General features: G+C 35.6%; 1 protein-coding gene across 1 annotated transcript; it reads right to left on the bottom strand.

The window, feature by feature from the left end:
* Positions 1-1,036: 1,036 nt before the first annotated feature.
* On the bottom strand, positions 1,037-2,508 carry LOC103985254 (protein BYPASS1-LIKE-like). Its single transcript, XM_009402901.3, has one exon. It carries the CDS (start codon positions 2,369-2,371, stop codon positions 1,169-1,171), a length of 1,203 nt encoding a protein of 400 aa, XP_009401176.2. The 5' UTR covers positions 2,372-2,508; the 3' UTR covers positions 1,037-1,168.
* Positions 2,509-16,175: the final 13,667 nt, after the last annotated feature.

Genomic DNA, 16,175 nt, shown 5'->3' with positions numbered 1-16,175 from the left:
GAGTTCCCGTCGAACTCTCAACGAACTCCTGACGAACTCTCAGCGAGCTCCAGATGAACTCTTGCTGAACTCCCGACGAACTCTTAGCGAGCTCTCGATGAACTCTCGATGAGCTTCCAGCACATCGTCTGGATCTTCGATGTATCTTCCGATCTTTGACTCCGGCCAATCATCTGCTTTATGCCTTATTCATTATCGTAGTTAAATCTGCAATACTTATCTCAACATATGGATTAGATCAATAATTTATCAAGTGATTTTATCATCAAAATTCGAGATTCAACAGATGACAGCAAGTCTAATTCAGGGTATGTGTTGACCCTGAATAGAGGAGTAGTATGCTGGAAGAGTTTTAAGCAAGATACTATTGCCGACTTAACCATAGAGGCATAGTATACTACTACGGTAGAGGCAACAAAGGAGGGAGTCTAGATGAAGAAGTTCATCACAAATCTAAAATTCATGCCAAGTAACAAGGAGTCAATTCCCTTGTATTGTGATAACTACAGGATGATTGCTCAATTGAGGGAACCCAAGTCTTAGATAACATCCGAATATAACATCGCAGATCCACTGACAAAACTGTTATCTCATATTATCTTTGAGCGTGGCTATTAGGCGATAGTATCGTCTAGATTGGATAGTGGTACCGTTAGTACTTAATGTTGCAGGCATCGTATCTCTCAATACTGACAATAATACCATAAGTATCTCGAAAACCCAAGGATGAGATATTTTGGCCCTATTTTTAAAATTATTTAGGGTCTATAAATACCTTGCTCATGCACACCGAACCACTATAAATTCGATGTGCATTTCTTTTATACTCTTGATTGCTATTGCTTTCTGATTTAATTACTTATTACACTTAATCATATTCTAAGTCAAATACATTTTCTGAATTCATTAAACAAATTTTCAAATTATAATTTCTGGAAGACACTAATTCACCCCATCCCCTCTTAGTGCCTTTGGTCTTAAGAGGATCATAATTTGAAATAGAACTAATATGCTTCCTTTTACAGAAGAAGCCATTCCTTCTATTCGATAATTGTCTTCACTTGCCCTGACCATATGCAGATCAGAAAAATCAAACTACGACAAAGTCGATCACTAAGGAGCACCAATGTTGCACCATTGTAGATGATGAGATCTCGGTCTGATGTTCTCATTCAGCCCCGTTCAACAAACCATCGAGCCCTTCCTTACGGCTTCTTACAATTCTAACGAAGACTTCCCTCACCTGTCGCTCCACCGGATCAAGACCCTCCTTCAAAACCTCGCAGACTTGGTCCAGCTCCTGCACTCCCTGCATCACCTCCACCTCCTCCTCCTCCGTCATCGGGAACTGGACGGCATCGATCAGCTCCCTCAAGTGGTGCACGCACTTGTCAATCTTCTCGATCTCCTTCAACAGCCCAGCGGAGTGCTTCCTGTCCTTTTTCTTGGACTCCTCCAAGATCCTCTCGTGGAGCGACATGATCGGGGCTGCCCAGAGGAAGCTCCGCGGGATGGAAAAGTTTATCTGAGGACCACGATCTTGGCAGGGGATCGCCGCCTCGAGGGCCCACATCACAAAGAGGAGCACCGAGCTCATCGTGTACATAGGCACAGCGAGACCGGCCGTCGCCACGACCTCATTTCTGCGAGGTGCGATCAGGTTGCTCCCGATGGCCTGCAGCAGCCGCGCCGCGGACCAGGACCGGGAGACGGTACAGGAGAGAGAGCGGAAATGTGAGCTGCGGTCGCCACTGGATGATGAAGACGGCAATCCGCCGTTGTGGGAAGGTACCGAGCTAACGTCCTTCTCGTCGAACATGAGGATGGCAACTTCGGCGAGTGCCTTCTTGGCCCGGCGGAGCTGCCCCTCGCCGAGATGCTGTTGCTGCGGGCCGAGGGCCACCAGCACGATCTCGAGGTGCTTCCTCCAGTGCCGCATCTGATCGACGCCGTCGCGCACGGCGTTGCAGACGTCGAGCGCCTTCACGGCGCGATCGAAGAAGTCCGATACGAGACGGTCGACGGGAACCGGAGATCGGTGGTGGCCGAAGAGGACCACCCGGAACTCCTCCTGGCACACGAGGAAGGTGTCGAGAAGCCGCCGCATCCAGGCGACGGAAAGGATCTCGTCATCCCCGGCGGCGAGGTCGTGGAAGAGGTCGGCGACCTGCCGCTGGAAGGCGACGAGCTCCCGCTGCTCTCCGCAGGCATCGTGGTTGCACTGGTGGGTATCCACGGGTGGGTTGACGGGGTGATCGGACCGGAAGCTCAGGATCGAGAGGGCGGAGAACGCGAACGGGACCGATGAGCCCTGGAAGTCGGCGGTGGGCATCGTCACACCGTCGAATCCCCCAATCAATCCAAAAAGCATGAGAGAGCCTACGAATTCGATCAAAATAGAGGGCGGGAGGTGGGGCGAGAGAATGGAGGCAAAGAAAGCGAATACAATTCAAGCCCTAGTAAGCTTGCACCGCCATGGAAGAGGAACTCTCGTCGTCGAAGCGCAACCACGAAATCTTCCTTTTGTTGTTATTGTTCTTCTCATGATGGTTATAAATAAGTGTAACGTTGGAGTCGACCGTGCTACTGGACGCGGGCCCCACACGGCTAGGCCACGTTACGCGAAGATCGTCACCCGTAATAGACGTCTCCATTAGAAACGAACCATCCTGATCTAAGGTAACGACTCTCAATCACATCGAACGGTCTCGACCGCAAGCGCATACTTATCTTGTGTCGGGGATCGCCACACGCGTAGGACCGCGCTGGTTATGTTGGGCAGTTGGCCAACAACTTGGGCTGGAACCGGTTTCGAACCGGTCTGACAATTTGTCAATTTAAAATCGAATCGAAATCGATCTGATAGTACGATTTCGATTTCTGGAATTGAGAAATGGAAATCAACGATTTTCGATTTCGATTCAATATCATGATTTTAAAAAATAAAAAATTCTAATAAAACAAGTTTGATAGACTATTGGCCGACTGTTTGAGCCCTAACGGTCGAGCGGTCAATCTTTGAAGGGGTGGTATAACGACTATTTTTTAAGATCATTTAATAATTTTATAATTAAAAAAAAATAAAAATAATAAATTTGTTCGTTTCAATAACTAAATAATAACTAGTTTTGATGGTATTTTAGAGAAGAAAAATCTTCCAAAAAATATATAAATACTCTCCCAAATCTCTTAATCTTCCTCACACATTTGATTAAATATTGATAATATACTGTTAAGCTCTCGTATGCTCTCTTACACTCTTTTACGCTCACTAAACATTCTCGAAAGCTCTCTCTCTCCCTTATTTCGATCATAAGAGCCACTACTTCACTAAGAAAAATTTTAAAAGTCTATTGCCAATATACATCATCGTGGAGCTATGGAGCAATTCAATATGATAGTCAAAATGATGTCAAACATCTTGAAGCTGTATTTTAAGAAGGTTTAAAATAATGATGACTCCTTTCATGTCATCTATAATTACTGTAGTTAAATTTTCAAATTCGAAGAAGGAGAAGGATATAAAATCTTTTATAAGCATATTGAGAAGAAAATACCGAAATAAACTAGTATGGAAAAAGAAGTCAAATATACATTTTCAAGTATCCCATTAATCCTACTTTTTATTTTTTCATTGAAACAAAATGAAGAATTAGCTAGATTTATTTTCGTCAAAAACTTACCTTTTAGTTTTGATGAAAAAAAATCAATTTTATTGATTATTAATAAAACACTTTAAATCATATTGCCCATCATGTTTCTTAAACTGCTCTTACTAATGTTGTGCATAATCTTTTTAAATTTTTTATTTTTTTCAACAAACATTCTAATATTATGGATATAAATTAACCTATCTAACATGATTTACAATAAAAGTGTACAATAATTCTTTATACTCAAAAGATTCATTGAGCAATTCAATAATCCATTTAATTTATAAAATCCAACCGACTCTTTCATTATTTCTGGATGACTTCATAAGAATGAAATTACTTGCTTAATTTGAAAAAAAAAATTTAAGAGTGCATAAATAATTTTGTACATATAAATTTAAAATATAATAAAAACACCTAATATGAAAAATATACTACCAAAACTCTGATTGACACACTTTTTATAATTTAAGATTAGAAGTGGGATTTTTGGATGCATTATCAAAATTAATTAAAAATTAAAAACCAAATAGTTCTCTTCTAAAATAGTTTTTATTATTCTATAAATATTATTGACAGTATTCTATAAATATTATCAATAGTATACCATATAAGGTCTAAAAACAATAACAAGTGATACTCATGTAGGAATGCATTTGCCAATTATTACTTTCAATATCAACATAAATAGTATGACGGTCATCAAAAGCTCAAAATAATTTTTATAAATCTTTTTTTTTTTTTATGATGCTACCTATATTTTATCTAGTGTTTATTATTATTTATATTAATATTATTGATGCTTTAGAAGAATATCAATGTGATCAAGATTTAAATATGAATCTCATGATAATGAAATCAAAATGGACAAATTATTATTTTTGATATTCCACTGATTTATCTTGTTGCTTGTGTTTTTATACTAGAATAGATAGTTTAAGTGATTATTTAATCATTTATTATGAAAGTTTAAAAATAGAAGTTGATATTGGTTATAAAAGTAGAGAAATAAAAAAAATTGTCATTAACTTATATGACCATTATAGTTCAAACTATAGTAGTCAATAAACTAGCATCTACTAGAATTTGTAAGAGAGAGAAATTATTATTATAGTGATAAAACAAATCAAGGGGATTATTAAGCTTAAATTCTAATATTGAAATTTATCTAACAACATCTTTTGAGTTTGATAACAACATTACATCATAGAGTTTTCAATTCTTGAATAGTGGACATAATATACAATCATCTTTTCAATTTCAATGATGATTTCAATCAAATACTAGTAACAGAGGTGTCAACAATAGTAATAGAGTAAGTCTTCATCATTGGTGAACATAACCGGAATGAAACTTGTTCGAGTATGACCGGAAAAAGATAAAAAAAATGGAACTAAGAGATCGTTTATAATGATAACGACTACTTATTTGATGTTAATTAAAGGAATGATCCAAACATTCGACACCGAAAACTATTAAAAATTCTACATTTTATCTTTTTATCAATTTTTTTTCATTACACTCATTATATATCCATTTTTTAAATCTTAAAAACATTTTTTAAAATTTTTTTATGATCTAAATTATTTTTAATTAAAAATTAGTGATTCGAGTTGGAACTAGCTTAGTTAGGTTTAGGTTCTTAACTAATTATTTTTAATTAAAAAATATTTAAAAATTAAATTCTAATTTTGAAACCGAGATCAAAATTAATCCATAATAGCCTACAATGAAGTAATCATGCTCATTCAATGCTAACTCTCTAATCCACTTAAGTAATTCCATGTTAACCTTCTAATCCACTCTTTTAAAAATAGCTAATCTAATCCACTCCTTTCTTAAGAATGAGTGTATTACGATAAGATTAAGGAGGATAAAATATCCGATAAGATTAGATGAGATAGATTTTTTGGGGAATGAAAGCGAGCTCAGCCCGATGAAAAATACTTCAATGCATTAACATGTTGCTCTCTTGATAAGGATACCAATCTTGAATCGATGCAAAGAATGGTTTACAAACGAAAGACTTTGTGAGTAAGGCAAGAGCAAATCGCTGCTATTGTTGTGATTGCTGTTGCTGTGAGGGCACAAGCGTTCCCTTCGTTTTCCTTAAGTCCAAGTCATGCCCCCGCAAGATGGTACTCTTGGTGCTTTTGATAAGGATACCAATCTTATATCGATGCAAAAGTAGTTTACAAGCAAGAGACTTCGTGAGTAGGGCAAGAGCAAATCGCTGCTATTGTTACAATTGCTGTTGCTGTGAGGGCACAGGCGTTCCCTTCGTTCTCCTTAAGTCCAAGACAGTGAAGAAACTGAAGAAGCTTTATTGAAGAAATGAAGAAGTTTTATTGAAGAAATAAAAAATGCTTCAATGCATTAACATGTTCTCTCTCTTATTTATACAGATTAGGAGAAATGATTTCCCTCAACAGAATAGAGGATTTTCTTCAACAAAATAGAGAGATTTCCTTGTATAGTTGGAGAAATATTATCTTCTATCAATTATACAAGCAAAAAAGATAACAAGAAATTGATAAAATAATATTTTTCGATCATCATATAATTATCCTCTTCATCTAATCATATCTTTTGATTACATTCTTCATGTGAGATCACTTCTATCTCCAACTAAGGTAACCGGGTTATGCATAACAATATAATATAGAGATGGCCTCGAGGATATATATCGATATTCTAATAATGATTAATTTTTTTAAAAAAATTAAAATTTAATTAAATAATCGGGACACTGTCAATCCCCAAGATTGATGCTAAAGAGGAACTGAGAAAAATCTTGGTTGATTAGCAAGGGTCTAAGCTATAAAATTATCCATCATGTTAACATATTCAAAAAGTACAACATTCATCTTTGCAATGGGAGGCTTAGATCTATTGCAAATCATCACAACTTCTAAAGAATCAAAATTGACAAAGATATTGCAATGGCCCAGTCGAAGGCTTTAAAAAGAGCACCCCAAATAGCTCAGCACTCGGCTTGGAGAGGGGATAAGGCTGGATGTGTCTTGCTTCCTTCGATGACAACAGTGTCATTCCCATCCCCAAATCAGAAAACAGTTCCTGCATTTTCATCCAAACAAAAAACTGTCAAAGAGGTATGAAATTGTGAATCCACTTAGCTTGATTGGAAGTTGAAGGCTAGTGGGGACAATCTAGAACAGCCACGCTGATGCTATCCCCATTAGCAGAGTAACTGCCCCTACCTACTTTGGAGACCAAGTTCTATACTTAGAGCCGTTGAAGAATTAGGCTCGTATTTGTGTTGAAGAGGTGTAGGGTTTAAAGGGAAAATGTCCTCAGGTAGTTGGAATCGGCAATTATTGTATTTGAGAAAATATAAGATCAAAAACTAAATGGAAATAGGTGAGATTGACGGTTGCTAAACTTAAAATCATTTCTGTTCCTTCAAATAAATCAAAGAGAAGTTATTCGTTTTTCCCTTTCCTTAACTAGTTATCATTAGGTAACTCATTATATATAAGAGAAATTAAAACTCGATTTTGATTGGTACAAATCCCAATAAAATTTATCAAAACTACAAGAAAAGAGAATCAGTTGAATCCATCCCACAATTATAAATATAATATTGATCGACATAATAATAAATAACATTTGAGAGCCACAAGGAGATAGACAATCTTTACTATTGGAGTCCTCGTAAAATGATCTTTAACTCTAAGGAGGGAGAACATTAAAACTCTAGACAAACTTCCAACCATCTCAATCCCTCCCATAATTAATCCCTCTTACCCTTAGAAATCATAAATCTTTGGGTTAAGACTATATAAACCCAACTATAATTATCGAACTCAAGGATCAAATAAATACATGTAATCTTATCAACTAAGAGGGAGTGAAAAATGTCCTTAAAATACTAAAGATTTCAAATACTGTTTATATGCAGGTCTTTAACACAATAAATAGATAATGGTCATTACATTTTTAGGCTAGTTTTCAGAATATATCTTTGATTTTATTTCTTTTTAAAACTCATATTTTTAAATTTTTTTTTATGAGCATTCATTTTTTATAAAGTCTCAAATGTGCGCACCCTTCTCTCTGTCTCTTTTCTTCCCGCCCTTTACAATAGTTTGGTTCAGTTCAATAAGAACCGATCCAAGAAGTAAATGGAACTAAATTTATAATATAATAATATAATAAATAAATTTAAAATTATTTTGAAAATTATAAATATCTTTAGGGAGACATAAAAGAGTATCATCCAAGTCCATATTTTTATTTATAAATGTTTTAAAACATTTCTGTTTTTACTAAAATTATACAATTAGAAAATATTTTGTTTAAAATAAATTTTAGAATATTGCTGATTTTTCAAAATTTTAATTTATTTTATAGAAATTTAATATTTTAAAATATTTTATGTTTATATATTGTCAATTTTTTTTGAAGAAAAACTCTTCTTTTAAATTTTTTTTTTAAAGACGCCCTTTTTTAGATTTCTCTAACAACGCTATTTTCTTTATCGAATTTTGAATATACCTTTGATTTGAAAACAAACCACCTATCAAATTTTCCCTCCCTTTTCAAAGCACAGTTACAGTGTTTTTCTAGTACGTCACAGTGTCTTCTTGGTATTGTTGAAACATTTAACTTGATACAAAAATACTACACAAAAACACTATCACAAGCATTTTTCTATTTTTTTTATAAAGATACAGAAACAAGATTCATAAGTATTTTTTAGTCTATTATTTCCTGTTTTGTAATGGAGTTACAGTGTTTTTTGAAAATGTATCAAAAACACTATAACTCATATAGAAATCAAATTATTTAATATTTATTTTCTTTAAATAGAGAATATTTTAAAAATAGTTCTCCATTTTAAAAAAAAATTAAAATAATTTGACTTCTATATGATTTACCATGTTTTTCAATATGGTTATAGTGTTTTTGGCATATTTTCAGAAATACTGTAACTCTATTATAACACACTGTAATAGAGAAAATTGATTGAAAACATATTTAAAAAATACTTATAAACTTTGCTTATGTAATAGAAAAAATATTAAAAAAATTATGATTTATAGGAACCAAACTTAGAAAAGGAACCTCAACTATAGTGTTTTTCTACTATGTTATATTGTTTTAAAAAAAAACACTGTAATGCAGTAGAAAAATATTGTGACTAAGGTTAGAAAAAAAGGGAGAGAGAGAGAGAGAGAGAGAGAGAGAGAGAGAGAGAGAGAGAGAGAGAGAGAGAGAGAGAGAGAGAGAGAAAAAAAGCAAATAAGCAACTAATTTTCTGTTGAATCTCGGATTTTAATAATGAAATCAATTAATGAGTTAGTGATCTAATCTATGTTTTGAGTAACGTAGAACTAGCTTCAATCGAAGAGAGACAAATTGATTAAAGTAGGAGGAATCAGACAATGGGTCGGAGTGAACGTGTTAGTGTTAGGATCAAGAGCACTAAGAGGGGGGGGTGAATTAGTGCAGCGGAAAACTTTCGACGATTTAAAACAACGTTCGTACGATAAAAACGATTTCGGTAAGAAAGCCGATTCGGAAATCACTTTAACTTGTGATCAAGTAAGATGCAGTTAAAGTAAAGATATAGAGGTAGTTTACAGTTAAGATAGAGAACAGAATGTAATTGTAAACCGAAATACGACGTTCGTACGATAAAAACGATTTCGGTATGAAAGCCGATTCGGAAGTTGCTTTAACTTAGATTAGGCGAAGTGCAGTTAAAGTAAAGTTATGGAGGCAATTTGCAGTTAAGATAGAAAATAGAAAGTAAATGCAAACCAATATTTAGAGTGGTTCGGTCAATCTTGACCTACATCCACTTTTGGCTTCTTCCTCCGATGAGGTCACCGACGTCCACTAGAGGCCTTCCTTCAATAGGCGAAGGCCAACCACCCTTTTACAGTTTCACTCCTTTTGACGGGCTTAGGAGACATCCCTTACAGAATTTTCTCTCCTCTCTTGAAAGATCAAAACTTGGAAGAAAAGAGGGAGGAGAACTTTTAGCCTTTACAACACTTTTGAGCTCTAAAAATCACAGAGTAAGATTGGATTTTCGGTGCCCTTTCATGCAGGAAAGGGTGAGGTATATATAGGCCCCAAACTGGTTTAAATTTGAAGCTAAAAAATGTCACCTCCCGGATTTCTGGGGTCCTGGCGATACTACCGCCAGACTAGGGCAGTACAACCGCCTGACAGAGCTCGGAGACCAAGCTTTGGCGGTGCCACCGCTTGACTGGGGCGGTTCCACCGCCCAGTCTCGCTCGGAGACTAAGCCCAAGCGGTGCCATCACCTGACCTGAGCGGTTGCACTGCCCAGATTTCCTGGGAGACTAAGCTCCTGGGCGGTGCCACTGCCGACCCAAGCGGTGCCACCGCCGGCCAGGAAATCTGGGTTCGAATGGGCTGATCCATTCAGCCCAATTTGGGTCTGTCAAGGGCCCAATTGCCCCCAGATTAAGTTAATGGGATCACCTCCCATTCCTAGCTTAATCCACAAGCTAACTACGATATTTCTTTAAGACATTTACTGTAATTTACTTCGGTGCATCAATCGCTTCTTCCGGCGAGCTTCCGGCGAACCCTCGGCGATGCTCCGGCGGACTTCTGGCCAACTCCTGGACTTGTGATGATCCACTTGGAGAGTTTCGACGAGCTTCTTTGGCAAGCTCCTAGACTTCTCGGATTTGTTCCCGTAGAACCTCCGACGACCGTCCTGACTTCCGTCGAACTCTCGAACCCCCAACGTGATCATGGTCTTGACTCCGGCACAACTCCTACTGCATGTCTTACTTCCATCGTAGTTAATCCTGCACACTTATCTTAATATATAGATTAAATAACAAATGACAATTGACTTCATTATCAAAATTCGAGATTCAACAATCTCCCCATTTTTAATGATGACAATCAATTGATAACGGAGTTAACCTTAACTCCCCCTATCTATATGCTATACTTGAGATAAGTCATTCTTGAATTCAAAGCCTTTGAATTCAAGAGATATATTGATACGTTAAGATCATTTATCCTTATCAATACTCCCATTATGATTCCTATCATGATGTATTTCTCTGAAAATGATGTCAAGGCTTGACATCCATTTTTAGGTTTTACATTTCAAATGTGAAAGATAGCAATCGTAGTAATTCATCATATGGTAAGATATTAACATGTAAAACTACGATGTAAGTTCTTGATATCTTAACATAATACAAATGTTTCAAGTGTTGAGCAATCATAGCGTTTCATCACATGACAAGATATCAATTTGTAGAATTGCGATGTATGCTCTAGATATTTTAACATAGTGCAAATATGACAATAACATAGTAATTCTATCACCAATTTATCATATATTTCGATACAAGCTTTTGATACCTTAACATAATTCAAATTCAAATATGGCACTCATAGAATCAATATTTATAGCATTAAATTCAAATATGGTACTCATAGCATCAATTCATATATTTCTCATTCAAATATGGCACTCATAGTATCAATTCATATATTTCTCCCCCTTTGTCATCAACAAAAAGGAGAACGATATTAGCAAATTTTAACTAGGTTTATGTTATTTTTCAATAATGAGTGATAGGATACCAATTATACAAACATCTCAAGGAAAACATGACATGGAGATGACTTTCATTACTTCTTCCTCTTTATTTGTTATTATCTTTTTGCATGAAGGAGGAAAGCCATTTGTGAGCTTACTCGAATGAAGTTAAAATTGATAAGATATTAAAGCACGCTTTATTTTTACAAGAATCAAGATATGTGTGTGAATCAAATCCTTGCACGTGAAACTATTTCTCAAAAGATATAAGAAGGAATCGTCAAATCCATTTCTCAAAAGATATTTTTCACATGATAAGTCTATGAAAGATGCATTTGCTAGTTGATTCCATATTGCAAAAATCAATGATGTGAATCCAAAACTCGATATGACATATGTTTATTAAGTCCGGAAGAGAATAATGTATCGAGAAAATCTGATTGTTAGGATCAAGAAGATCCGAAAATGAAATTTAACACTTTCATGTATTCAGACAAAAGATAAAACATGCTTATTATCATGGAAATTTTTATATCCAAAACACATAATTTTCAACATGTAATTAAGGCATGTAATTGTGTAAAATCATCATGACAATTAAGTGATTTGATTATTAAATAAAAAAAAGTTTGAAAAATAATCTTAACAAGTTCATGCATTCGAATACAATTTTGTAGTTCTCAAGGATTATGAATTCGATGTATGAATCTTCTCAAATCACAATGAGAGTATAGCATGCTCATCAAGGCACAAGATTTTCAACTTATAAAGTAAGCATGTTATAGAAGCATTCAATCTCAACGTGAAACTTAAGTGATCAAGAAAATTTTGAAAACGAGTAGCGTAAAGAGATTCAAGGAAAATATGAAAACGATGTTCAATTTACATTAATATTCCTAACTCTACATATGCTCACCAAATAATACATTAAGTAAAACATATCAAGGATTAGTAGTTATCAAGACAAGGGGCATTGTGATCAAGGTGAGTAGCATAAAGAGTTTACAACAACATAATTATTACAATAAGACAAGAAGAAATTATGACCATATTTACATATACAAGCTCATTCAGGAGGTGGAAAATTAAAATACCTAAATAAGGAGTCAAATTGTTGATGAATTTGTTGCAGCTCAGATAGGATTTGATCTTATCGATGTTCAAGCTGATCTTGTCTTTGTTCAAATCAGTCCAACCGAATCCCTATGTCTTCGATAGATGATGCAAGAGTTTGCTCAAATGGATGTGTTTCCTCAAAGGGACAGATCGGAGGAGATTGAGTACCCCTAAAGATTGGTGTTTCTGGTTTAGGTTCAGGTTGAGGGGGATCGGTTCTTTTAGGCATTCTAACCCAATTACCGTTTCTATAAAGACATCTCAATCGGTGAAGTAGATTTTTATTTATTATGCTAAACCTATCTACTTTTATTACCTCTTCGTCGGGTGGTATTGGAATATCGTAGGCTTTAAGTATTCTAGTGATTATATCACCATATGGAAGCATCATATCTTTTTTAGATATTTCTATCATGTTCTGTTGGATAAGGTAACCAAAACAAATGTTATGTCTTTTAATGATCCAATACATGGTTCCTAATTCCATTTGACTCACTTTATCATGATGGTATTGTTTAAGGAGAATGATACTACATAGAATATGATGAAGTATCTTAGTGTTTAGTGGTAGTAGATGCTCACAGCTTTTAGGAACTATCACTAAGTTGGGATTACCAAAAATTGTTCCTAAGGCTTCGACATAGGTTATCCCAACTATTTCATCATCCCACAATCCTCTAAAATAAAGACCTCTATCTTTTACGGGAATGCCTATCATGTCGCAAATGAATCTATCCGTAATGAAAATATGTTGTCCTAAGAGATAGGTAGACACTTTTTCTTCTTCATCTACTTGTAGATTGTTGTAAAACAACCTAACAAATCTTGGGTAGATGGGTTCACTAATTTGTAGTATTGGGAGTATATTTAAATTTATAAACCATTGAATTGTCTCTAAATTACTTAGTTTATTTAGATCAACATACTTTCCCTTATGGACATTTCTAAACTCTATGGAAGCAAATTTTTGGGCATGAGGTTTTGAATCGAAAAGAGTGGAATAAAAGTCTTCTTCTAATCTCCTCTTCCCTTTATCCCTAGAGGATCTTCTAGAGCCCATAACTACTACTATTTAAGAAGATAGTAATGAGCAAGAGTAAATAGAAATTAAAAGCTTCTTAGAGAATACCTTAAGTGAGATCTTCAAGAGAATGAGAGATTGTTGATCTTTGCTTTGAAATGAGTAGTATTTGGGCAGCTAAAGGGAAGAAATGGAGGTGGAGAAGTGTTGGAGATGCTAGAAGGAGAGGGGAGTGAATTGGGGTCGGTTCCACCACCAGCCCTACCGTGGTTTAAAAGAGGGCAAAGTTGCGGGCGGTGGCACCGCTGGCTGGGCGGTGCAACCACTTGTAACCCGTGATAGCCGGTGGTGCTACTGCTAGCTGGGCGGTGCCACCGCCTACAGGCGGTGAGCACTTGTTTGGGGGTTGTATGGGATGATTTGGATGTTTTCGACTTGAGGAGAGTTTTTATTTGTGGAGCAATCAACTTTAGTTTCGTAATTACGTAAGAGTTTTCATTTTAAGATGAGAAATTTCGTTCGTTCAAGATAGATCTTGTGACGCACATACTCTACTTTAAATGTCGTACACAATTTTAGACATGTTCATGACTTATTATCCAAGTTGGTAAGCTTCACGAGTTTATGACAAACTTTGCTTGCAAGATATAAGTTTATGATATAGTTGGATCCGAAGATAAAGAAGAAATCAATTTGATGAGTTCAGAAATCCGGAGTATATGTGAAGGGAGAATTATGAGTTTCAAAATCTGAGGGATCAAACAGGATTGTATCAGTATCACTATGTAATATTAATTTTCTAATCCTCTTTTTACTATTTAGGCTAGAGAGCATTACGTGTTCTTTTGGATCTCGAGTCATGAATATCGAGTACCCAAAAAGCAGGATATTATCTCTTGCTCCTAGCTTTTAATGGTGTACGTTTCTACAAGAAGGGGTGAATTTTAGGTACCCATTTACTTTTGGGTGCCTCAAAAACTGATTTACATTATTTATTATGTTGCATAGAGTTTACCATGGTTCCTTTAGGAACCCAAATCAGTTTGTTCAGGCTAATTTTCTTGAATGGACAATGATATGTTTTATGTCCATGTTTGCAACAAAAGTTACATTTGCTTTGGAGCCGAACATATAAGATAGAGTCTTTTATGAAGATGGTTGGATTTTGGTGATGACTTCTCACAAATCCGATTTCACTTCTTTTGGGAACGTAACCTTTATTTGTAAGGATCATGTTCAAAGACTTGCTACCAACCTCGAATTTCTTCAAGGTGTCCTTAAGTAGCAAGTTCTCTTTTTGGAGAGTTTCTATATCATGACATTTTATACATGGAGCTAAATTATCATGTTATTCAGTTTTTAATTTATCAAAATTACTAATAAGACTATCATGCTCATTTTTTAACAATTTATATTTTCTATTAATTGTTTTGCATTCATCAAATAAGTCATGGAAGGTATTTAATAATTCATCAAATGATAAATCTACATCAATTAAATTTGTTACCTCCTCTCCGATGGCCATTAAGGTGTAATGAGCAACTTGCTCGGTATTGGACTCCTCTTCTTCGGATGCGCTCGAGTCATCCTACGTTGCTTTGAGTGCCTTCTTCTTTGATTTTCTCTTCTTGGCTTGGGGAGAATCACTTTTGTAGTGTCTTGGCTTTTTACACTCGTAGCAAATAACTTGGTCCTTTTTGAGTTCAAATTTATTTTTTGTGTCATTTTTAAACTTGTTTTTCTTAATGAATTTTTTGAATTTCCTTGTTAGAAGTGCCAAGTTATCGTCACAGTCCTAATTACTTAAGTTTTCTCTCAAGTGGTCATCTAAAGTTCTAAGTGCCATATCCTTCCTATTCTTTGGAAGGATGTCTTCTTGCTCTTCATGAGCCTTGCAAGTCATTTTATAGGTCATTAATGACCCAATTAGTTCTTCAAGAGGGATGTTGTTTAAATCTTTAGCCTCTTGAATAGCAGTGACTTTAGGGTCCCAACTCTTAGAAAGGGATCCTAGAATCTTATTTACGAGCTCAAAATCCGAAAAACTTTTGCCAAGTCCTTTTAGACCATTGACAACATCCGTGAAACGGGTGTACATATCGCCAATAGTCTCGCTCGGTTTCATTCGAAAAAGTTCAAAAGAATGTATCAAAAGATTGATTTTTGACTCTTTCACTCTACTTGTGCCTTCGTGAGTCACTTCGAGTGTATGCCAAATATCAAATGCGGTTTCACAAATCGAAATACGATTGAACTCATTTTTATCAAGCGCACAAAATAAGACATTCATAGCCTTTGCATTAAGAGTGAAAGTCTTCTTCTCCAATTCATTCCAATTGATCATTAGAAGAGAAGACTTCGAAAATCCATTTTCGACAAGATTCCAAAGTTCAAAATCCATTGAAATAAGGAAGATCCTTATTCGGGTCTTCCAATAGGTGTAGTCCATCCCATTGAATATGGGTGGATGTATAATAGAGTGGCCCTCTTGGTTTCTAGCGTATGCCATCTCTCTTGGGTTTTAATCCGTTTGAGAGTGAACCGAGCTCTGATACCAATTGTTAGGATCAAGAGCATTAAGAGGGGGGAGGTGAATTAGTGCAGCGGAAAACTTTCGATGATTTAAAACAACGTTCGTACGATAAAACCGATTTCGGTAAGAAAGCTGATTCGGAAATCACTTTAACTTGTGATCAAGTGAGATGCAGTTAAAGTAAAGATATAGAGGTAGTTTGTAGTTAAGATAGAGAATAGAATGTAATTGCAAACCGAAATACGACGTTCGTACGATAAAAGCGATTTTGGTATGAAAGCAGAT

The sequence above is a fragment of the Musa acuminata genome, chromosome BXJ2-5, assembly GCF_036884655.1.
Source record: "Musa acuminata AAA Group cultivar baxijiao chromosome BXJ2-5, Cavendish_Baxijiao_AAA, whole genome shotgun sequence".
In the NCBI taxonomy this organism is placed as follows: Eukaryota; Viridiplantae; Streptophyta; class Magnoliopsida; order Zingiberales; family Musaceae; genus Musa; species Musa acuminata.
This window is presented reverse-complemented; position numbering and strand designations above follow the sequence as displayed.